General features: G+C 46.5%; 1 protein-coding gene across 1 annotated transcript; it reads left to right on the top strand.

Annotated features, from left to right (window-relative positions):
- The first annotated feature begins 18244 nt into the window (after positions 1 to 18244).
- Positions 18245 to 22536, top strand: LOC309847583 (olfactory receptor 10H2-like). The gene is made up of 2 exons (XM_082698170.1): positions 18245 to 18338; positions 21432 to 22536. Exon 2 carries the CDS (start codon positions 21433 to 21435, stop codon positions 22390 to 22392), a length of 960 nt encoding a protein of 319 aa, XP_082554296.1. The 5' UTR covers positions 18245 to 18338; position 21432; the 3' UTR covers positions 22393 to 22536.
- The last annotated feature ends 2083 nt before the right edge of the window (positions 22537 to 24619 follow it).

Below are 24619 nucleotides of genomic sequence, written 5' to 3'. Positions count from 1 at the left end.
CCTCAAGCTCTACCCACTCTCCTATCCCCAAACGCCTACTTCGTGGAGCAACCAAGGCTGGCAGCTGTGGGATCTCCATTACCCTTCTCCAAGAGGCAACAGACTCACATCTGCCCCAGCTCCCTGTGAGGACAACTCTCCTTCCAAGCATCTGCTCCATCGTGAGTTACTTCTCTGTCTTTCTGTCTCTCTGTCTTCCTCTCTCTGCCACCAACAGACGTGATGCAAAAATGCAACACCTTTTTGACCACGCAGGATGGATCAACAGATGAATGGATAAGCAAAAAGTGGTATATCCGTATGATGGAGTATCTTTGAGGCATACAAAAGCATGAAGTACTGACACACATTACAACATGCTGGGACAATATGCTGAGTGAAAGAAGCCAGCCGCAAAGACCACATATTGTATGAGTTCATTTATTTGAAATATGCAGAATAGGCAAATGCATTAAGACAGAAAGCAGGTTAGCGGTTGCCAGGGAATGGGAGGAGGATGGAATGGGGAGTGAACTTTTAATAGGTTGTAGATTTCCTTCAGGGGTGGGGAAATGCCTTGGACCTAAATGGAGGTGTTGGTGGCCCAACACTGAGAATGTTTAAATGGCACTCAGTTGTGCCATTTAAATTGGGAAGGAGGTGGGGAAATTGGAAATCTGCATTGTTGGTGGGATAGCACAGTCGTTCAAGAGCTATGGAAAACAGTATGAATGGCTTTCCATTCATAAATTAAAAATAGAACTACCTATGCCTCAGGCATCCCACTTCTGGATGGATATGCAAAAGTGGCAAAAGCAGGGTCTGGAAGACATATTTGCATACTCCTTGTCAGAGCAACACTAGCTACAATAAATCTAAGGTGGAAACAGCCCCAATGTTCATTGGTGGATGGATAGATAAACAAGGTGTGATATATCCGTACAATGGAATATCATTCTACCTTAAAGGAAGGAAATCCTGTCTTCTGTTATAACACCAATGAAGCTTTACGCTATGTGGAATCAGCCAGTCCCCAGAAAGGAGAAATCCTGTATGATCCCACCTATCCGAAGTACCTAAAGCAGTCAAATTCATAGAAACAAAGTAGAATGGAGGTTGCCAAGGGCTACAGAGAGTGGGAAATGGAAAGCTTTGTTTAATGGGTGTAGAGTTTCTGTTTTGCAGGATGAAAAGGGCTCTGCAGATCGATTACATAAAAACGTGAATATACGTAACACCACTGAACTGCACACTTAACAATGGTTAAGATAATAAATTTTCTGTTGTGTGCTTTTTACACAACAAAGTATGAACACTTGCGACATCATAAATGAACCTTGAAAACATTATGCTATGTGGAAAAAAAGCCAGGCATGAAAGACTTTCTGAAGAAAAAGTCGTCTGATTCCTTTAATATGAAATACCTAAGACATACAAATTCATAGACACAACAAGCAAATTAGGGGCTAGAGCCCTTGCTGAAGGGCCTGGGGAATGGGTAAGTGATTACTAATGAAGACAGTGTTTCCTTTTGGAGTGATGAAAATATTAGACAACTACAAAGGGGTGGTGATTGCACAATATCATGAATGTGCCAAATGCCAATAATCTGTTCAATTCAAAATGGTTAATTCTATATTATGTGAATTTTGCCCCATTTTTTAAAGAAAGCAAAACAGGCCTTTTTCAGCCCTCCTTTAATTCTGAGTTCTCTCTCCCTTGATTCACAGCCCAGCCTGTACCCAGAAAGACAGAGAGTGAGTGTCTAGGGCCAGAGGGGAGATGAGGGAGGAAGAACCCATCACCTGCCCTTAAGCCTACCTGTGCCTTCCAGGGCAACCACTGAGCCTCTGCCCAGGAGTATGTGAGAACAGAAGGAGAAGCACCTCACAACAGCTCTTCTCAGGGGTGGGTGGCCTCCTGTCTCACAGACTGGGATCTGTCTCACAAACACCTCCATGTGGGCGGTCCCACACCTCCACATACCTGCATTCCCCTTGCCACCCATCCCCACAGGTGCAGCTGCCTTAAGCACTCACACCAGATAGGCACACAGCAGGCCCACAGGCACCTGAGCCCTGCCATCAGCCTGCAGCACCATACAGATGCAGAGACCCCGCTGCGCGGATGGACCCACACAACAGCAGAGTCTTGGACACAGGCACACCTGCAGGTGCACACAGACCTACACTCTCACAGTAGGACACAGCACAAGCAGGAAGATGGTGACTAACGCTGGTGTCCCTGACACACAACCTTCCCGCTGAGATCTGCAGAGACAGCCAGGAAGTGCACAGGACTCTCATGGACTCCCGCGCGCACACAGCCCAGCCTGGATGCAAGATTCTGGATTAGAGGTCTCCGCCCAGGTACTATTTGCTCCAGACTTCATTGGGCCGGGTTCGGGTCCCAAGATCCACCCCAACATTCTTATTACCCACAGTCTTTCCCTGCATCCCGAGCTTGCATCACCTCCTCCTCAAAGACACCCAGGGGCACACACTCGCCTCTGTTGTTGGCAGCTGGGAGCGGTCTGGGGGCGTCGCCGAGGTAGCCCTGGGTCCCCTCACTGGCACTCAACACCGAGAGCTCAGAAGTGGGGTGGGCAGGGCGGGAGGCTGCACCTGCACTTTATCTAGCTGTACTCCAGTGACATTCCCAAGGCTTCCCAGGGGGAGGCGGGCTGCTGACTCAGCTTGTGGGCGGGGCCACCATCATAGCCCCAGAGGGAGGGGGTGGAGAGAAGCAACAGGACTCCAGAGACTTCCAGAATCTTTCCTGAGATTCACCTAGAGCTGTACATGCAGCCTCCAAACTTTCCCTAAGGCCTCCCACCTGGGCTGTACAGAGGATGGTTAGGTCTGTAGATGGAGGTGACAAGACAGAGGAAGAAATACAACAGGAGGCTGGCGTCCCTCCCATCCCCTCTGAGAATACAACTTTGTTCTCATGCATTATGGACTAGGCACACTCCATTCCCAATGCTCAGGCTCCATCCACACCCCACAAACAGGCACCCCGGGGCTATCCCAGAGAGGATAGCACAGGTTCTCAGAGCTTTGGTGGAGAAACCCTGGGTCCCTGGGACTGGTCCAGAAGAGAGCTGCTGTCTGGCCTCTGCAGAGACAGAGGTGTTGGGCCAGAGATGGGATCTCTAAGGCATGTCCTTGCTCTGGGCCCAGGCTGCTCCAGGCTGAGGTCTGATGGAGGGGAGGAGGCAGTGCCACACCATCACAGTTACCAGCACCCGACTTGCCTTGCAGTTGGGCCACAGTGCAGCTCAGTGTCCACTCACCTGCCACTCCCCATGTTCTCATATCCGGGCCCCCTGCATGGTGTGAACACATCTGACCTAGAAGACAGCACCTGTCCTTGTATTAGTTTCCTGGGGCTCAGGGACAAATTGCCACGAACTGGGGTGCTCCAAACTCCAGAAATGTGCTCTCTCACAGTTCTGGGGGCCAGGGAGCAGCAGTCCCTTGGGACTGAGCATAGTCCCTTGTTCTCATGCATGCTGGGCTAGGCACACTCCATTCCTAATGCTCAGGCTCCTTCCACACCCCCACAAACAGGCACCCCGGGCTATCTCAGAGAGAAAAGTGCAGGTTCTCAGAAATTTAGTGAGGACACCAGGGTCCCAGTGTCTGGGACTGGTCCAGAAGAGAGCTGCTGTCTGGCCTCTGCAGAAGCAAAGGTGTTGGGCCAGAGGTGGGATCTCTGTGACATGGCCCTTCCCTGGGCCCAACTGCCCAGGCTAAGGACTGAGAGAGGGAGGAGGCGGTGACAAGCCATCGCAGTTACCCACAGCCAGATCTGACTTGCGCTTGAAGAACAGTGCAGCTCAGTATCCACTCACCTCCCACTCCCCGTGTCCAGGCCCCCTGCAGGGTGTGAGCACATCTGACCTAGAACACAGCACCTGCCCTTGAATTATTTTCCTGGGGCTCAGGGACAAATTGCCACAAACTGGGGTGCTGCAAACTCCAGAAATGTGCTCTCTCACAGTTCTGGGGGTCAGCAGGGTAGTTCCTTCTGCAGGCTCTGAGGGAGGATCAGCCCTATGCCTCTCTCCTGGCTTCTGGTGGCTGCCAGCAGACTTGACTGCATCATTTCAATCTCTACCTGCCCTCATATGAACTTGTCCTTGTGTCTGTATGTCTTCTCCTGTCCTTATAAGGACACTAATCATTAGACACCAGCATTTAGGAGCCCAGCACGCAGCATGTTTTCACCTTGAGATCCTTCTCTAATTACATGTGTAAAGACCCTATTTCAAACAAGGTCACATTCTGAGGTTCCAAGTGGGCATGCATTTCTGAGCGACACTATCTTGATCCACTACAGCATCCATCCTGATTCAGTTCTCTGCTTCAGGTCTGGCCTCTGCACCTGCTTCCTGCACAGCATCAGAGGGATCCTGCTGAACAAACCACATTCCATCTTCCCCTCTGCTTGGAACCAGTCATGGCTCCCTCGTCCCAGATGCTTCACTGCAGCCAACAGTCTGGTCCTTGTTGGCCTCTCCAGTTTCCTCTCTCAGCTCCCTCTCCATCTTCCAACACAGACCCCACTTTGTATCTAGGCTGAAATGAGATGGGAGCATTTTCAATTTCTTGAGTGTAGCAGACTCTCGCATCCCCAGATCCCACTGCATCCCTCATACCCCACTCCTATCTGCTTCAATCAACGGGTCTCAGGTCACGTGCCACCCTGTTCAGGAATCTTATCCTGTGTCCTTGCACCACTGGCTTGGCCAGGGTCCTGTCTGACTCCTAGCTTCCCCTGAAGTCCCCCATCACATGGTGCTGTCATCACCGGTTATGGGTCTGTGTCTCTCACTAGACTTTGCCAGACCTCCTGAGGGCAGAGATGGCATCTCATTGGGAGCATCCTGAGTTCCCTACACCCAGAATGGTAAAAATCAAATGGAACGATACATGCACAGTACAAATGCATTAATCGAAACAGTGAAGGAAGCACATGCACAGTGCTGTGAGACGCTACAGCACCAGTGGGAAAGGAGGGAGGTGGCATGAGCTGAACTCTGAAGGATGAACAGACCCTGGCATGTGGAGTCAGGGAGGGAATGGCCAGCAAAGGAACCAACTTAAGAAAAGGCATGGAGAAATGCCCAGAGTGGGGCTGGGGGAGTCTGGGAAATCATTCAGGGTCAAAATATAAAGGGCCTTTAGGCACCTTGGATCCACCCTTGTAGGGTCCAGGGGAGAGTGGTGGAAGGAGGTGTCAGCCTGGACTGAGGGTTCCATCAACACTATACTCTAAGTTCTAGCCCACCGGCACAGCAGAAGACCCAGAATGTGAGGGCAATCTGGGAAATTCCTGGCAAGACTCAAGTCCAGAAAGGACATGAAGGAAACGTATGTTCAACCAAGAAATGAATTCGGGTCTAAGGAGAAAGATCTTTGTTGTTGCTTCTGGATACGCAGAGAGGTCAAGATATAAGGCTAAGGTCACAGAAGGGGGTCAGGAGGAAGCCCGGATGGAATATTTGCTCAGCTGGGTCTTGCAATCCTGCCTCGAGGGGGGCACTGTGACCCTGGACAAGTGGCTTGGCCTCTCTGGGATTCACTTTCTCTTTTATGAAATGGGAGTGAATGATAAGGAGAAGCGACACTTTTGTATATAGAGCCTGGCACACAGTAGGTGTGCGGCCGAGGTGACCTCCACCCACCTCAGCACCAATTTCAACATTTTTCTTGAACTGTGGGCACCGTACTTTCATTTTTCTCACAGGTATTTCTTGTGCACCTACTGTGTGCCAAGCAGTCTGTGGTCACTGGAAATAAAATTACCAAAACCAATGTTCTTTTGAAGCACAGCCTTGTAGCTTTGCTCAGCTTTTCTGCCAGGCAGGATTTGCGCATTTCTGGGTCTCTGCACTGAGTCTGATGCAGTGGTGAACAAGAAATATTGTCCTAGAGGTTTCCTACCCTAGGCATTCATCAACCCCCACTGGGTGCCAGAATCTGTATTCACAGCTACAGACAGAGGGATGGTTCAGACTCAGCCCATCTCCAAGACTAATGTCCTGCGCCTACTTCTCTACATGACATGGCACTCCTGGCCCCAGGGAATGTGGGGGCAGTTTCCTATGAATCTTCCATCTGATCCCAGGCTCATGGACATGGCAGGACTTATTAACTGTCAGTAGATTTCCTTTTCAGATCCTTTTACCTCTGTGAATTTCAGGGAAGTCACCGGGGCTGTAGCGTCCCGAGAGTCTACTGCACCTTCATGATATTTATCTCCAAGGATATGAATGATTTCAGCATTTGCCTATCTCTCCCCCCCTTGCCTGGTAGCCTTAAGTGTTAGCACTTAGGTCCAGTCACTTTCCATCTCTAGCACAATCTAGAACACCATGAATGTGTATGGCACAATATTCAACTACAGACTGAACACTTAAGTCAATTGAAAAACTCTTCAAATTCTTGGTCATCGTCTTGCTTAAGAAGTCCTCGCTCATTTTGCTAGGTGGCAGTGTGTTGGTACATGGAGGGAGGAAGCGTCATGTTTGATCTGCTCTTTGATAGCTGGGTAAAGTCGGAACAGGCCACGCTAGCTGGTTGGTTTGATAAGCGTGACTGGCCTCAGTTCCTAAACACTGTGGCCCAGATAACTCTTATCTCTGGCTCAGAGGAAATCTAGCCCTAGCTAGCATGTATCCAGTAGTTGTGTATGCAACACCTGAGCCCTTCTCTGGGGAGCCCACAGTGACCAGGACTGACATGCCTGTCCCTGTGCACATGACAGTAGAGAGGAGATGGTGGATGATAGATAACTGAATTTAGACAAGAATATGAGATGAGTGAGGAAGGGAAGGTGGTGGGCTGTGAAAGCAGGGAAGATTGCAGGGTTTTATGGAGAAGGAGGCATTTCAGCTGAGACCTTCTCCTATATGGGTAGAGTGTGAGGAAAGGGTGCATCAGGCAGAGAGAAGAGCATGTTTTGGGGTTGCGAGGTTGGAAGATGGCTGTCCATTTCAGGAATGGAAGAAAGCCAAAGTGACAGCTTGGACAGGAGAGGAAGAGTGAGTGGCTCAAGATGGTTTAAAGCCAAACAGGGATGCAAACAAAAGAACCCTACTCCATAACCCTACTGCCATGGGATGGAACTCACCTACAGGAAATACTGGCTATGATACACACAAGAGGGTAGATGGGTTCCTGTGACATCAGTCGCATAGTCACTCCTGAAAAGTCAATTTCAGATAAATTAGGGATGAACCATTTGTATTTCAGAATGATTTTACCACTCACATACTTCCTGGAGTGTTGTAATGAGAGATGAGTTTGTTTTCTCAGCCAGTTTTATTGACCACCTATTAGGTACCCAGCTATGGGCACACAATATTAAGCTAGTTCAGACTGGTCCTACGCTCTCAGGTTGCTATTCTAGTGGGGAAGGATGGAAGATGTTGATCAAGTAATACTATATTGCAATGTAGTAACTATTACTGTGGAAGTAGAAGCCTCAGCTGCTCTCAGAGCTCTGGAGACCTTTGTCTCTGTCTGTGTCCAGCAGCATGCAGTGTTCACAATGGCCACTTGACACCACGTGGTTTGTGGGCAATGGTTCGGCCATGGTGCATGTTGTAGAACTTGACCTCTTTGAGCCCCAGGAAACTGGTGCATGAGCCAAAAAATGGTCACCTCCATTTCTCACCTATGTTTCTTGGTGCTAGTGAAACATTATGTCTGAGCTTGAAATTAAGATGGGAAAACTCTTTGGGGACCATTCCTCTGGAGTGAGCCAGACTGACCAAGCCTTGAGGTGTGTATTGAAACTCAACTGCCTGCAGGTCTGTGGCCAATCCTTAGGGACTCTTTAAATTCCACGAAAGAAGTGGAGATGGGGAATTGTGTGCCAACTTTTAATGAGTTCCCAGCTGTCACTTAAAATCCTGTGACTTGTTCAGTAATGACCATGGTCTTGGCTTTTAAGGATTGGTATGCCAGCTGGGATTGGCAGGCTGTGCACAGAAGGGGTCCCATTGTGCTCTTTCATGCCTTTGACTGACTCCTGATGAGCCTAACTCAGTTCAGCTCTCTGTGTCCTCCAGGAAGCAAGCCCAGAGGCCCTGGCAGATGGGCTCTGAGAGCATGGGGGCAGGGCTAGAGATGGTGGATTCAGACAATTCTCCTAATATCTTGCTACCCCAAGACATCACCTCCACTGAATTCTCTGGGGGCTTTTTGTTTGCTTCTTTAAACAAAGACTAGCTAGCCACCAGTGTGAACTGTTCAGCTCTCTTGAGGTTCTTTAACACAGATTGATAGGCAAAGAGAGACTTTGTAGTAACTTGGATGTAGTAACTTGGGTATGTAACTTGGGTGGCTCTGTGCCTCAGGGCACTGACTCACATCAGACAGACTCAGGTGGAAATCCTGGTGAGCCACTTCCTGGTTGTGGGACCTTGGTGCAATGACTGGATCTCTCTGATTCTCTGTCTGAAAACGGAGACACCAATAGTAATAGCACCTGCCTAATATATAAGTTGACTGGTACTTAGCAAATGTTCAGGAAGTGCTCGGTACTGGTATTTCATCACTGAGGAGAGCCCAGTAGCAGCCTGGGTCCAGTGAATAGAATCAGCTCACTGTCTACCTACCTTATCCCATGCCTTTGGAACTCCTCCATGCATTCATCCATCAAACATTATTGAGTGATTTCTGTGTTCCAGGCCCCTGAAATTTAAACACAGGGCAAGAAGATGAGGTTCCTTCTGGTTTTTACCTTCACATCGGAAGGGACTCATTTATAAAAATATGAGCTAGTATGATTCACACAAAGAAATGCTAATTTTAAGGACATGGATTTGTAGTTTCCGTTCTTGGGCCAGATGTAACAGCAAAGCAAACATTAAATGGATATTGTATCAGAGTCAGTGTGGGTTGTGAAGAAATCATTTTCCTGGATTTGGACCCTTCCCCAGTGAGGATCAGGTCACCTGGTTGTTTGTTCAAACTTACCATTGTGAGCATTCTATGAAGGTACATACACATGCTGTGTCTTTCCATAATTTCAGCTATATTCAGTCTTAAAGGCAGGTTAACCTAATTATAAAGCAAACTCAATATTCCAAATTTACTTGACATTTTACTACATTTTTATCTTGGCTTCATAGATGTCACACAAAGCAAGCACAAGACAAAGTCATACAACAAGCAAGATAGAGCAAGGGGTAAGAGGTTAACAAACCAAATACAAAGTCAGTCCATGAGCGTGCAGTTGGGAGGAGACCTTGGTCTGAAAGGATCAGCTCTGAACTGCTGCTTATTATGTTCAAGCAGTGGAGGATCTCTGTTGAGTTTGGTGATCAGTTGGGAAGACCTTTTGCAGGAATTGTCTTTTTTATATGTGGTCAGATGTGAAAGGGGCAGCGTTTGGAAAGTTTGACAGTTTGATGCAAAAATGCTCCTTTTTAAAAGGAGTTTAATCAGGGGTGCCTGGGTGGCTCAGTTGGTTGAGTGTCTGCCTTTGGCTTGGGTCAAGATCCCAGGGGCCTGTGTTCGAGCCTCATATTGGGCTCCCTGCTCAGTGGGGAGCTTGCTTCTCCCTTTCCTTCTCTCCCTTTGCTTTGCTCATTATCTCTAAGTTGTAAATAAATAAAATCCTTAAAAAAGGGGGAGTTTCATCAGTCTGGGGCCTTTGAAGACCTCCTTGGGTTCAGCTGGTTACCAGTTCTGGAAGCCATCAGCTTGTGCTGGTTTCAGTGATATCAGGTCTGAGCAGCAACGCCCTTGGCTGCTAATGTCAGTGCTTGACATAAGTTATTTCTTGACCTAAGTGATTCCATCTTGCTCTGTACACCTGTTCTATCAGCTCCCCTTCTGCCATAAACTACAAAGTCCCAGGAAGGCATCCTGGGGACAGATATTTGTATCCTGCTCTTAATCTCTGCGTCTAAAATGTTATAAGTACTCATGAGTTTTTGCTGAATACATCAATTACAAAATACATCCTGAGAAAGCACATGGTTTGATGCACTTCACCAAATCATCATGAGACACCTGTTCTACTTGTATTTTCACAATAGCTGAGCTTCAGCTAAACTTTCTGAACAAATTGACAACCCGAATAAACCAATAACCAGTAAACCAATAAAACAGTAACAAGATGGAAATAGTGATTAAAAAAAAAAACCTTCCCAAAAAACAAGAGTCCAGGGCCTGACAGATTTCCTGAGAAATTCTACCAAACATTCAAAGAAGCAATAATGCCTATTCTTCTGAAGATGTTTCAAAAAATAGGAACAGAAGGAAAACATCTAACCTCAGTCCATGAAGCCTTGATCCCAAAACCAGGCAAAGAGTCCATCAAAAAGGAGAATTTCAGATCAATATCCCTGTTGAATATGGATGCCTAAATTCTCAACAAGATCCTCCTAATAGGATTCAACAGAACATTAAAAGGATTATCCATTACGACCAGTTGGGATTTATCCCTGAGATACAAGGTGTGGTTCAACATTCGCAAATCAATCAGTGGGATGGAACACATTAACAAGGGAAGAGACAAGAACCATATGGGCTTCTCAACAGAGGCAGAAAAAACATTTGACAAAATACAGCATCCTTTCCTGATTACAACTTGTCAGAGTGTATTGATAGAAGGAACATTCCTCAATTTCCTAAATGTCATCTATGAAAAGCCCACAGCAAATATCATTCTCAGTGGGGAAAAGCTGAGAATCTTCCCCCTTAAGATCATGAACATGACAAGGATGCCCACTCTTGCCACTGTTGTTCAACATAGTACCTGAAGTCCTAGCAACAGCAATCGGAAAACAAAAAGAAACAAAAGGTATTCAAATTCACAAAGAAGTCAAACTGTCTCTCTTCACAGATGACATGATACTTTATGTGGAAAACCCAAATTTCTAGAATTTATAGCAATTCAACTATACACTAGCATTTCCATACACTAGCAATGTGACTGAAGAAAGAGAAATTAAAGAATTGATTCTATTTACAATAGCACCAGAAACTGTAAGATCCTTAGGAATAAACCTAAGCAAAGAGTTTAACGGATCTATACTCTAGAAACTACAGAACACTCATGAAAGAAATCAAAGAAGACACAAAAAGATGGAAAACATTCCATGCTCATGTGAAAATGTCTATGCTGCAAGGACAATCTACACTTGCAATGCCATCCCTGTCAAACAAACTACCATCATTATTTTTCACAGACTTTGAACAATCCTCACATTTGTATGGAACCAGAAAAGACCCTGGAATCAATAGGGGATTGTTGAAGAAGAAAACCAAACCTGAGGCATCACAATGTCTGACTTCAAACTATATTACAAAGCCGTGATCATCAAGACAGCAACACATAGATCAATGGAACAGAAAAGAGAACCCCAAAATGGACCCTGACCTCTATGGTCAACTAATCTTCAACAAAGCAGGAAAGACTACCCAGTGGAAAAAAAAAAGACAGTCTCTTCAATGAATGGTGCTAGGAAAACTGGATAACCAATGCAGAAAAATGAAACCGGACCATTTTCTTATACCATACACAAAGATGAACTCAAAATGGATGAAAGATAGAAATGTGACAGGAATCCATCAAAACCTAGAGGAGAACATAGAAAGTAACCTCTTGGACATCAACCATAGAGACCTCTTTCAAAGACATATTTCTAAAGGCAAGGGGAAACAAAAGCAAATATGAAATATGAAAATTTAGCTGAAGCACAGCTATTGTAAAAATTCAGGACTTCAACATTAAAAAAAAAAAACAAAAAACAAAACCCACCTCTGCACAGCAAAGGAAACAGTCAACAAAACAAAGAGGCAATCCACAGCTTGGGAGAAGATATTTGCAAATGACTTTAGAGATAAAGGGCTGGTATCCAAGATCTCCAAAGAACTTCTCATACTCAACACCCCAAAAAACAAAGAATCCTGTCAAGAAACGGAGGGAAGACATACAAGTGCCTAATAGACGCATGAAAAAATGTTCAAAATCACTAGCCATCAGGGAAATACAAATCAAAACCACAATGAGATACCAGCTTCCACCAGTTAGAATGGCAAAAATTAACAAGGCAGGAAGCAACAAATGTTGGAGAGGATGTGGAGAAAGGGGAACCCTCTTGCACTGTTGGTGGTAATGCAAGCTGATACAGCCACTCTGGAAAACAGTGTGGAGGATTCTCAAGATGTTCATAATAGAGCTATCCTACATGCAGCAATTGCACTACTAGGTATTTACCATACAGATACATATGTAGTGAAGAGAAGGGGCACATGCACCCCAGCGTTCATAGCAGCAATGTGCCCAGTAGGCAAACTGTGTTAGGAGCCAAGATGTCCTTCAACAAGGGCATGGATAAAGGATATATGGTTCCTATGTACAATGGAATATTACTCAGCCATCAGAAAGGATGAATACCTACCATTTCTCTTAACATGGGTGGAACAGGAGAAGATTATGCTGAGTGAAATAAGTCAAGCAGAGAAAGATAATTATCCTATGGTTATCACTCCTATGTGGAACATAAGGACTAGCACGGAGGACCACAGGGGAAGTAAGGGAAAACTGAATGGGAAGAAATCAGAGAAGGAGACAAACCATGAGAGCCTCTGGACTCTGGGAAAAAAACTGAGGGTTACAGAAGGGAAGGAGGTGCAAGAATGTGGTAACTGGGTGATGAGTATTAGGGAGGGCAGCTATTCTGATGAGCACAGGGTGTTATATGCGCGTAATGAATCATTGAATATTGCAACAATAACTAATGATGCCTGGTGGTGGGTATTAAGGAGGGCATGTATTCCATGGAGCACTGGGTATTGTACATAAACAATGAATCTTGGAACACTGCCTCAAATGCTAATGATGTATTTTATGGTGATTAACATAACACAATTAAAACATGATGTATTATATGCTGACTAATAGAACTGTATGTATATGTATATATATATATACATATATGTATATATATATATGGGTCAACAATTTGGGCTTTCTGTTGCTTGCCTATGCAAGAGAACCCAGTGTATCAGAATCCAGACACACCTACATGATGCTGCCCTCCCAGCCCTTAGGTACATAGCATTTTCTCTGTTGGAGGACATGGGATGAACTTCATCACACAGGGTCAAGAACAGGAGATCATGATCACTAGATCCCATGCAAGGGAGGTAAACAAACTGGAAAAAAACAAATATTGAACATGTATCCATTACCTATGAACGTGTGTATTTTTGTATCCTTGAAACCCTACAACAGTCCTATGGAGGTTGACATTATTATTCCCTGCCATTCTGTCATATTTCCTACCCACCAAACTGGACATCAAGACTAGGAGCTTAGGGGACTGAATGTTCTCTGGAAGCTTCCTGTTATGCCATTCCTGAGCTCCTTATTCCTGAGGCTGAAAATGATCAGGCTAAAAAAAGGGTGAAGGTTGTGTAGGTGGTGGCCATCAGAGGGTTACTGTCCATAGAGTGGAGATGCTTGGACTTGAGGTAGATAATGGAGACAGAATCATAGTTCAAGATGATGACAGTGAGATGGGACACACATGAGATGGAGGACTTGTGCTTGCCCTCAGCAGAGGGGATCCTCAGTATGGAGGCCGCTATGCAGAGAAGATGCAGGAGAAGATGTAGGAGAGGATGGTGAGGAATGAACAGCCCATAAGAGCAGTGTCACATGTCAGGACCAAGGTGTCCCCAAGGTGACAGAGGATGTCTCCTTCCCATAGGCCATCTTTAGGAGGGAAAGCACGCAGTAGACCCAATGGTAGAACACGTTCAGCCCAAAGAAGGTGAGGTGAAAAATTATCAGGATCGCCATCAACTCCATGACCGAGACACCAGCCCAGCACCAGGACGCAAGACAGCACAACTCTGAGGACTCATGAGCACATTGTACCTACCGCAAGGGTGGCAGATAGTCACATAGCAGTCATTGCCCATGATCATGAACAGAGAAGAGTGCTATATGTCACAGCACTTTGACCTCATTTATTCCTTTATATAGTTAAGAAGTGTTACTGAAGGTCTATTTTATATGGAAACATTCTAGGTGCTTGAATCCAGCAATGACCAAGGGCTAAGACTCTGAGGTCTTTTTCATGGTACACAGAGGGAAGTTGTCATAACCAAAAATGACAGCACAGACAGTCAGAGGTGCGTTAGAGACAGCCGAGGGAGCTGCAGAAGCTAAGTGTGGGTCTCAGACCCAGACTGCAATTTAGAGACTTTGAAATTGGTGATGTCTACAGGGAGACGTGCAGGGTGAGTAGGTATGATTCAGGTGAACCAGGCAGTTGGAAGAGGGGTTTCCTGATAAAGGGGACAACATGTATGAAGGCTCAGGGTGACAGAGGCATAGTGCATTTGGGACAATGGTATGTTCAGTGCACCAGGGAGAGTTAGAAGTCATTGGTGCGGTTCTGGAATTGAAGGCATGCATTGAAGGGCATGAGCACATAAGACAATGGTGTCCACGTGAGGAGTTTGTTCTGAGGGTAATGGGGACCTTTTCATGTTTTCTAAATACATAGAGGAATGAGCTGTATTCCAATTTGTGAACATTTTCATGGATGTTTCTATTTGGGTTTCCCCATGAGGGTATTCTTATAAGATGTAGTACATATCTTTTGGTGGATGAATACCTATGTGTTGTGTTGGGTCTATATTAGGCATGTAAATGCTGACTCATAGGGAATACTTAGGTTCAGCTAGAATAGATACTGCCAAACTGTTCAAACTGATGATACCAATAGGTACATTTTAAGCACAAGTAGCATGGTCAGATTCCTGTTTGTAGAGACCCACTCTGGCTGGTGTAAGGAGGGAAGCAGGCTGCTGAGGGCAGGCAGGGTGGGCAGATGCAGGAAGAGATGGGGAGAGGTGCATGAGCGCATCCTGGATGGGGTGGAGTGGCAAACTGAAGCGATTCAGAGGTAGAACGGACAGTGCTGTTGATTGGACAGAGGGAGAGAGGAAGTGAATGTTTTCTACTTCTAACACTCAAGACACCAAATGTGTGAGTTCTTTCCACACCAATGACCAATTCTCCAACTACCCAGACACCATGTTGGTGTCCTATAATTCTGTTCAATTCTGAACTAACAACCTGAAGATGTCCGTCACACGTATTAGGTATTGAGAGTATCTGCACATCTGTCTGATTCAAGGGAATTTGGTTATTGGTTATTTTATCTCCAGGGGCCACACACTGCTTGGCACACAGTAGGTGCACAAGAAATAACTGTGAGAAAAATGGAAGTATGGGACCCACACTCAAGAAAAAAGGTTGAGGGGCGCCTGGGTGGCTCAGCGGGTTAAAGCCTCTGTCTTCGTTCGGCCCAGGTCATGATCCCAGGACCCTGGGATTGAGCCTGCTTCTCTCTCTCTCTCTCTCTCTCTCTTTCTCTCTCTCTCTCTCTCTTCCTGCCTCTCTGCTACTTGTGTTCTCTGTCAAATAAATAAATAAAATCTTAAAAAAAAAAAAAAAAGAAAAAAGAAAAAGGGTTGAGGGGCGCATGTGTGGCTCAGTGGGTAAAGACTCTGCATTCGGCTCAGGTCATGGTCTCAGGGGCCTGGCATGGAGCCCTGGATTGGGCTGGCTTCCCCTTCTCTCAACCCTGTCTCTCTGCCTACTTGTGATCTCTGTCTGTCAAATACATAAATAAAACTTAAAAAAAAAAAAAAAAGACTGAAATGGGGGTTGAGGTGGGAAGAGTTCACATGGTCCAAGCAACTACCTTGTGCCAGGCTTTTTCTACACATTGTGTCTCTTCTCCTTTTCATTCAAGCTCATTTCATAAAAGAGAAAATGAGGCCCAGAGAGGCCAAGTCACGTGTCCAGGGTCACAGCGCCGCCTCCAGGCAGGGATAAAGAAGCCGCTGAACTGAGACCCTTGGCTCCACTCCATCAACTGGCTTCCCCTTGACCCTCTTCTGTCACCTTAGCCTTCTATCCTGACCTCTCTGGGCATCCAGAAGCAACAACAAAAATCTTTCTCCTTAGTCCTGAATTCACTTCTTGGTTGAACATCTGATTCTGTGATATTCTTTCCCGACTTGAGTAGTGCTAGGAAATGCCTCACATTGTCCACACATTCTGGGTCCTCTGTTGTGACAGGGGGCTAGAGCTTAGAGGAGAGTATTGATGGGACCCTTAATCCAGGCTGACACCTCCTTCCAACCCACTCTCTCCTGGACCCTACAAGGGTGGATCCAAGGGGCCTAAAGTCCCTTTACATTTTGACCTCATCTGACTTCCCAAACTCCCCAGACCCCATTCTGGGCATTTCTCCATGCCTTTTCTTCAGTTAGTTCCCTTGCTGGCCATTCCCTCCCTGACTCCATGTGCCAGGGACTGTTCATCCTTCAGAGTTCAGCTCAGATGCCTCCTTCCTCCCTTCCCACAGGCGCTGTAGGGTCTCACAGCACTGTGCATGTGCTTCCTTCACTGTTTTCTTTAATGCATTTTTATTGTGTATCTATCATTCCATTTAATATTTACCATTCTGGGTGCTGGGAACACAGGATGCTCCCAATGAGATGCCATCTCTGCCCTCGGGAGGTCTGTTGAAGTCCAGTGAGAGACACAGACCCCATAACCAGTGATGACAGCACCATGTGATGGTGGACTTCAGGGCAAGCTAGGAGTCAGACAGGCCCCTGGTCAAGCCAGTGGTACAAGGACACAGGATAGGCTTCCTGGAGAGGGTGGCACGTGAAATGAGACCAGTTGATTGAAGCAGATAGGAGTGCGGCATGAGGGATGCAGTGTGATCTGGGGATGAGAGAGTCTGCTACACTCAAGAAGTTGAAAATGCTCCCATCATTTTAGCCTACAGATACAAAGTGGGGTCTGTGTTGGAAGATGGAGAGGGAGCTGAGAGAGGAAACTGGAGAGGCCAACAAGGACCAGACTGTCGGCTGCAGTGAAGCATCTGGGACGAGGGAGCCATGGCTGGTTCCAAGCAGGGGGGGAGATGGAATGTGGTTTGTTCAGCAGAATCCCTCTGATGCTGTGCAGGAAGCAGGTGCAGAGGTCAGACCTGAAGCAGAGAACTGAATCAGGACGGATGCTGTAGTGGATCAAGATAGTGTCGCTCAGAAGTGCAAGCCCACTTGGAACCTCAGAATGTGACCTTGTTTGAAATAGGGTCTTTACACATGTAATTAGAGAAAGATCTCAAGATGAAATCATCCTGCGTGCTGGGCCCCTAAATGCTGGTGTCTAATGACTAGTGTCCTTATAAGGACAGGAGAAGACATACAGACACAAGGACAAGTTCATATGAGGGCAGGTAGAGATTGAAATGATGCAGTCAAGTCGGCTGGCAGCCGCCAGAAGCCAGGAGAGAGGCATAGGGCTGATCTTCCCTCAGAGCCTGTAGAAGGAGCGACACTGCTGACCCCTGGCCCCCAGAACTGTGAGAGAGCACATTTCTGGAGTTTGCAGCACCCCAGTTTGTGGCAATTTGTACCCGAGTCCCGGGAAACTTAAGCAAGGGCAGGTGCTGTGTTCTAGGTCAGATGAGCTCACACTATGCAGGGGGCCTGGACACGGGGAGTGGGAGGTGAGTGGACACTGAGCTGCACTGTGGCCCAAGCGCAAGTCAGATCTGGCTGTGGGTAACTGTGATGGCTTGGCACCGCCTCCTCCCTCTCAGACCTCAGCCTGGGCAGTTGGGTCCAGAGCAGGGCCATGTTGTAGAGATCCCACCTCTGGCCCAACACCTCTGCTTCTGCAGAAACCAGACCGCAGCTTTCTTCTGGACCAGTCCCAGGGACTTGGGCCTAGGGTTTCTCCACCAAAGCTCTGAGAACCTGTGCTGTCCTCTCTAGGATAGCCCACGGTGCCTGTCTGTAGGGTATGGATGGAGCCTGAATATTGAGAACAGAGTGTGCCTAGTCCATAATGCATGAGAACAAAGGAGTATTCTCAGAGAGTAGGGGAGGGACACCAGCCTCCTGATGTATTTCTTCCTCTGTCTTGTCACCTCCATCTCCAGACTTAACTATCCTCTGCACAGCCCAGCTGGGAGGCCTCAGGGAAGGTTTGGCGGCTGCATGTACAGTGGGTCTCAGGGAAGCCTCTGGAAGTCTCCTGAGTCCCTCCCCCACTCAACTCTGGGGCCTGAGGTCGGCCCCGCCCACAAGCTGAGTCAGCAGCTCACCTCCCCCTGGGAAGCCTTGGGAATGTCACTGGAATACAGCTAGATAAAGTGCAGGTGCAGCCTCCCGCCCTGCCCACCCTACTTCTGAGCTCTTGGTGTTGAGTGCCAGTGAGGGGACCCCGGGCTTCCCCTGCGACGCCCCCAGACTGCTCTCGGCTGCCAACAACAGAGGCGAGTGTGTGCCCCTGGGTGTCTTTGAGGAGGAGGTGATGCAAGCGCGGGATGCAGAGAAAGACTGTGGGTAATAAGAATGTTGGGGTGGATCTTGGGACCCGGAACTGGGCCCAAAGAAGTCTGAAGCAAACAGTGCCTGGGCGGAGACCTCTAATCCGGAATCGCGCATCCAGGCTGGGCTGTGTGCGCGCGGGAGTCCATGAGAGTCCTGTGCACTTTCTGGCTGTCTCTGCAGATCTCAGCGGGAAGGTTGTGTGTCAGGGACACCAGCGTTAGTCACCATCTTCCTGCTTGTGCTGTGTCCTACTGTGAGAGTGTAGGTCCGTGTGCACCTGCAGGTGTGCTTTTGGCCCTGACTCTGCTGTTGTGTGGGTCCATCCGCGCAGCGAGGTCTCTGCATCTGTGTGAGTGCGCAGGGCTGAAGGCAGGGCTCAGGTGCCTGTGGGCCTGCTGGGTGCCTATCTGGTGTGAGAGCTTAAGGCAGCTGCACCTGTGGGGATGGGTGGCAAGGGGAATGCAGGTATGTGGAGGTGTGGGACCGCCCACAAGGAGGTGTTTGTGAGACACAGGGGGCACCCAGATCCCAGTCTGTGAGACAGGAGGCCACCCACCCCTGAGAAGAGCTGTTGTGAGGTGCTTCTCCTTCTGTTCTCACATACTCCTGGGCAGAGGCTCAGTGGCTGCCCTGGAAGGCACAGGTAGGCTTAAGGGCAGGTGGTGGGTTCTTCCTCCCTCATCTGCCCTCTGGCCCTAGACACTCACTGTCTGTCTCCTTGGGGACAGGCTGGGCTGTGAATCAAGGGAGAGACAACTCAGAAGTAAAGGAGCACCGGGGAAGGTCCATTTTGTTTTTAAAAGAAAAAATGGGTCAAAATTCACATAATAAAGAATTAACCTTTTGAATTGTACAAATCATAGGCATTTGGCACATTCATGATGTTGTGCAATCACCACCCCTTTCTAGCTGTCAAATATTTTCATCACCCAAAAGGAAACACTGTCTTCATTAGCAATCACTTCTCCATCCCCCCCTGCCCAGGCTCCAGCTTCCCCCAACCCCTAATCTACTTTTTGTGTCTATGAATTTGCCTATCCTTGGTATTTCATATTAACGGAAGCAGACAATCCTTTTTTCAGACAACCTTTCTTGCCTGGCTTTATTTCACATAGCAGAATGTTTTCAATGTTCATTTATGACGCAGCATGTGTTCCTTCTTTGTTGTGTAAAAAACACACAACAGAAAATTTATGACCTCAACCATTTTAAGTATGCAGTTCAGTGGTGTTAAATGTATTCACGTTGTTGTAATTGATCTGCAGAACTCAGGTCACCCTGCAAATCAGAAACTCTATACCCATTAAACAAAACTCTCCATTTCCCACTCTCTGTAGCCCTTGGCAACCTCCATTCTACTTTGTTTCTATGAATTTGACTGCTCTAGGGACCTCAGATAGGTGCGATCATACTGGATTTGTCCTTTCTGGGGACTGGCTGATTCCACATAGCATAAAGCTTCTTTGGTGTTATAACATGAGACAGGATTTCTTCCCTTTCAAGGCTGAATGATATTCCATTGTACGGATATCTCACAACTTGTTTATCCATCCATCCACCAATGAACATTGGGGCTGTTTCCATCTCAGGGCTCTTGTGGCTAGTGCTGCTCTGACCAGAAGTGCAAATACATCTTCCAGACGCTGCTTATGCCACTTTTGCATATCCATCCAGATGTGTAATGCCTGTGGAATAGGGAGTTCTATTTCTAATTTTTAATTTATGGATGGAAAACCATTCATACTGTTTTCCATAGCTGTTGCATGACTGTGCTGTCCCACTAACAATGCACAGATTTCCACTCCCTATACCTCCTGTACAACTGAGTGTGATTTAGACATTCCCAGTGTTGGGCCACCAACACTTCCATTTAGGTCCAAGATATTTCCCCACCCCCGAAGGAAATCTGCAACCCATTAAAAGTTCACTCCCCATTCCATCCTCCTTCTGGTCCCTGGCAACCGCTAATCTGCTTTCTGTCTTGATGCATTTACCTATTCTGCATACTTCAAATAAATGAACTCGTACAATATGTGGTCTTTGCGGCTGGCTTCTTTCACTCAGCATATTGTCTCAGCATGTTGTAATGTGTGTCAGTACTTCATGCTTTTGTATGCCACAAAGATACTCCGTCATATGGATATACCACTTCTTGTTTATCCATTCATCGGTTGATCCATTCTGTATTGTTAAAAAGGTGTTGCATTTTTGCATCACGTCTGTTGGTGGCAGAGAGAGGAAGACAGAGAGACAGAAAGACAGAGAAGTAACCCTGGATGGAACAGGTGCTTGGAAGGAGAGCAGTCCTCACAGGGAGCTGGGGCAGATGTGAGTCTGTTGCCTCTTGGAGAAGGGTATGAGAGATCCCACAGCTGCCAGCCTTGGTTGCTCCACGAAGCAGGCGTTTGGGGACGGGAGAGTGGGTAGGGCTTGAGGAGATGGAAGGAGATTCAGTGAATTGCATTGTTAAGTGACCAGAGATGAGTGCCCAGCAAGGGTTGCAGAATGTGATCTGGTGATTCTGGTCAGTGCCACATCCTTGGGGGGGACTCACACAAGTAGGACCACACAACAACAATAGTACCTAAGAGTTGAACTTGCACACCTCACCTTAGCGCCACTGCAGTCCTGTGGTTTAAAGTATATTATTCCACATTCCCAGTGAGCCAGTAAGGGCAATGCTGACAATTAAACCGAGCCTACAACCTCTGCATGCTACACGGGAGAGGTGCCCTCCAGCTGATGACAGCAATTAGGCAGGAAAGCCAGGTGGTTGTCATTATTATTATCAGTATTATTTTTACTGCGTTCTTACTATGCTCCAAGGCCTGTGCTAGGCACTTGAAGCTCATGATATTCTGTAGACCCCATTCAGCTCCCAGGTTCTCTGAAAGTATCACGAGCATCAGATGGCAGAGGGACTGGCCATGGTCTGCAGGGTGAAGACTCTCTGCTCCCTCTGGAAGTCCTCTTGGGCCAGGCTCAGCTTGGACCCAGAGCTCTTGCCGACCAGGCCACCTTCACTCTCTCTCCACCCAGGATGACAGCCACTCTGGGTGTAAACCATAGCTCCGTTTCTGAATTCATCCTCGTGGGCTTCTCCACCTTCCCACCTCATCTCCTGCCCATCTTCTTCCTGCTGTTCCTGCTCATGTACCTGTTCACGCTGCTGGGGAACCTGCTCATCATGGCCACTGTCTGGAGTGAGCGAAGCCTGCACACACCCATGTACCTCTTCCTGTGTGCACTGTCCATCTCTGAGATCTTCTACACCTTGGCCGTCACCCCGCGCCTGCTGGCCGACCTGCTCTCCTCCCGCCGCACCATTGCCTTTGCAGCCTGTGCCAGCCAGATGTTCTTCTTCTTCACATGTGGTTTCACCCACTCCTTCTTGCTCACCGTCATGGGCTACGACCGGTATGTGGCCATCTGCCACCCATTGCGATACAATGTGCTCATGAGTCCCTGTGGCTGTGCTTGCCTGGTGGCCTTGTCTTGGGCTGGTGGTTCGGTCATAGGGCTGGTGGTGACCACAACTATTTTCCACCTCACCTTCTGTGGACCCAATGAAATCCAACATTTTGTATGTCATGTGCCCCCTCTCTTGAAGCTGGCCTGTGGAACTGATATACCAGTAGTGGCCCTGGGTGTGGGGCTGGTGTGCATGATTGTCTTGTTGGGCTGTTTTCTCTTCATCCTCCTCTCCTACACCTTAATTGTGGCCACCATCTTGAAGATCCCCTCTGCTGAGGGCAGGCACAAAGCCTTCTCTACTTGTGCTTCCCACCTTATTGTGGTCGTTGTGCACTATGGCTTTGCCTCTATCATCTACCTCAAGCCCAAGAATCTTCACTCCCAGGAAAGCAACACCTTGATGGCCATCTCCTACACGGTCCTCACGCCCTTCCTCAGTCCCATCATCTTCAGTCTCAGGAACAAGGAGCTGAAGACTGCCATGAGGAAGACTTTCCTCAACAAACTCTATTCCTCCAGCATCTAAGTGGCCAGTGTGAAGGTGGTGTTAGAAGAAGGTAGAAGGATGACCATATCCCCATCTGTACAATGGGGTTAACAGTGACTACCGAGTATGATTGGTAAAGATGTGTGACGGCACGCAGGACATAGCAGGTGCTCAATAAATGTGAGCCTTACTTCTTCTTTCTCCTTTGATTTGTGTCTTGCATATTAGTGTCATTTGTAATCAAACAGTTTTCTTAAGATATAATCCACATGCCATAAAATTTACCCATTTAAGTACACAATTCAGTTGGTCTTCCCTATATTCAGTTATGTGATCATCACGACCATCAATTTGAAACATTTTTGTCACCCCAAAAGGAAACCCCTATGCATTCAATCCCATTTCTCCTCCAACTCCCATAACCCCCAGCCCTAGGAAACCATTTTTCCCCTAAAATATGGTTTAAATTCTTAAATTGAAGTATAGTTGCCAGACAATGTTACCTTAGTGTCAATTGTACAACATAGTGATCTGATGCCACACAATGCTATTCGAATATGATTGCCTACATTCCCTACGCTGTACCTTTCATCCCCATGACTTGCTCATCCGCTTTGCCTGTTTGGAACATTCATATAAATGGAATTACATTAGGTCGTCTTTTTGACTGAGTTCTTTCACTTAGTACAATGTGTTCAAGATTCCTTCATGTTGTAAATATATGAGACCTTCTTTCCTTTTTATTGCCAAATACTATTCTATTATATGGACATAAAATATTTCCTTTCTTTCTTTTCTTTAATTTAAATTATAGTTATTTAACATACATAGTTAACATACATAACATAGAAATATTAATTTCTAGAGTAGAAGTGGTTCTTCTCTTACATACAATACCCAGTGCTCATCACAAGGGCCCTCCTCAATATTCCTCAGCCACCTAGCCCATCCCTCTCCCACTTCCCCCCATCAGCCCTCAGTTTGTTCTCCATCATTAAGAGTCTCTTATGGCTTGTTTCCCTCTCTCCTTATTCTCCCCTTCCCATACTTTCTTTTTTTTTTTTTTCTTAAATTTCCTATATGAGTGAAATCGTATGGTATTTGTCCTTCTCTGACTTATTTCGCTTAGCATAATACCCTCTAGCTCCATCTATGTTGTTGCAAATGGCAAGATTTCATATTTCTGATGACTGAGTAATATTCCTGTGTGTATATACATACCACATTCTCCCTATCCAGTCATCACTCAGAGGACATTGGGGTTCTCTGAGTAGTTTGGCTATTGTTTATCATGGGGTTTCTGTATTTCATCTGTCTCTTTATCATTTGTTGACCTTCTCAGTATTTCTACTCTTGGCTATTTTGGATAATGCCACTAGGAAAGCTTGTGTACCCCTTTTTCTTGAATATCTGGTTTCATACTGCTGTGTATATACTAAGGAGTAGGTTTTTTGATCCAATGGTAGCTCTATGTTTAATTTTTAAATTACTTTTTATTATATTATGTTAGTCATCATACAGTATGTCATTAGTTTTTGATGTAATGTTCCAAGATTCATTGTTTACATATAATACCCAGTGCTCCATTCAATACATGCCCTCTTTAAAACCATTACCAGACCAATGCATTTCAATAGCCCACTCCCCTCTAAAACCCTCAGTTTGTTTCTCAGAGTCCACAGTCTCTCATGGTTTGTCTCCCATTCTGATTCCCTTCCCTTCATTTTTCCCTTTCTTCTCCTAATGTCCTCCATTCTATTCCTTATGTTCCACAAGTCAGTGAAACTATATGGTAATTGACTTTCTCTGCTTGACTTATTTCACTCAGCATAATCTCCTCCAGTCCCATTCATATTGATGCAAATGTTGGGAACTCATCATTTTTGATGGCTGAGTAATATTCCATTGTATATATGAACCACATCTTCTTTATCCATTCGTCTGTTGAAGAGCATCTTGGCTCTTTCCACATTTTGGCTATTGTGCATTGGTGTTATGAACATTGGGGTGCATGTGGCCCTTCTTTTCAGTACATCTGTACATTTGGGGTAAATACCCAGTAGTACAATTGCCAGGTCATAGGGTAACTCTATTTTTAATTTTTTGAGGAACCTCCACACTGTTTTCCAGAGTGGTTGCACCAATTTGCATTCCCACTCACAGTGGAAGAGTGTTCCCCTTTCTCCACAACTTCTCCAACATTTGTTGTTTCTTGCCTTGTCGATTTTTGCCATTTTACCTGGTGGAAGGTGATATCTCAGTGTGG

This window comes from Mustela nivalis (genome assembly GCF_964662115.1).
Source record: "Mustela nivalis genome assembly, chromosome: 1".
Lineage (NCBI taxonomy): Eukaryota > Metazoa > Chordata > Mammalia > Carnivora > Mustelidae > Mustela > Mustela nivalis.
Note: the sequence above shows the minus strand (reverse complement) of the source record. Positions and strands in the feature narration are given on the sequence as shown.

What these genes read in the sequence shown, in the direction of transcription:
- LOC309847583 (XM_082698170.1), top strand. Translation starts at nt 21,433, where the DNA reads ATGACAGCCACTCTGGGTGTAAACCATAGCTCCGTTTCTGAATTCATC.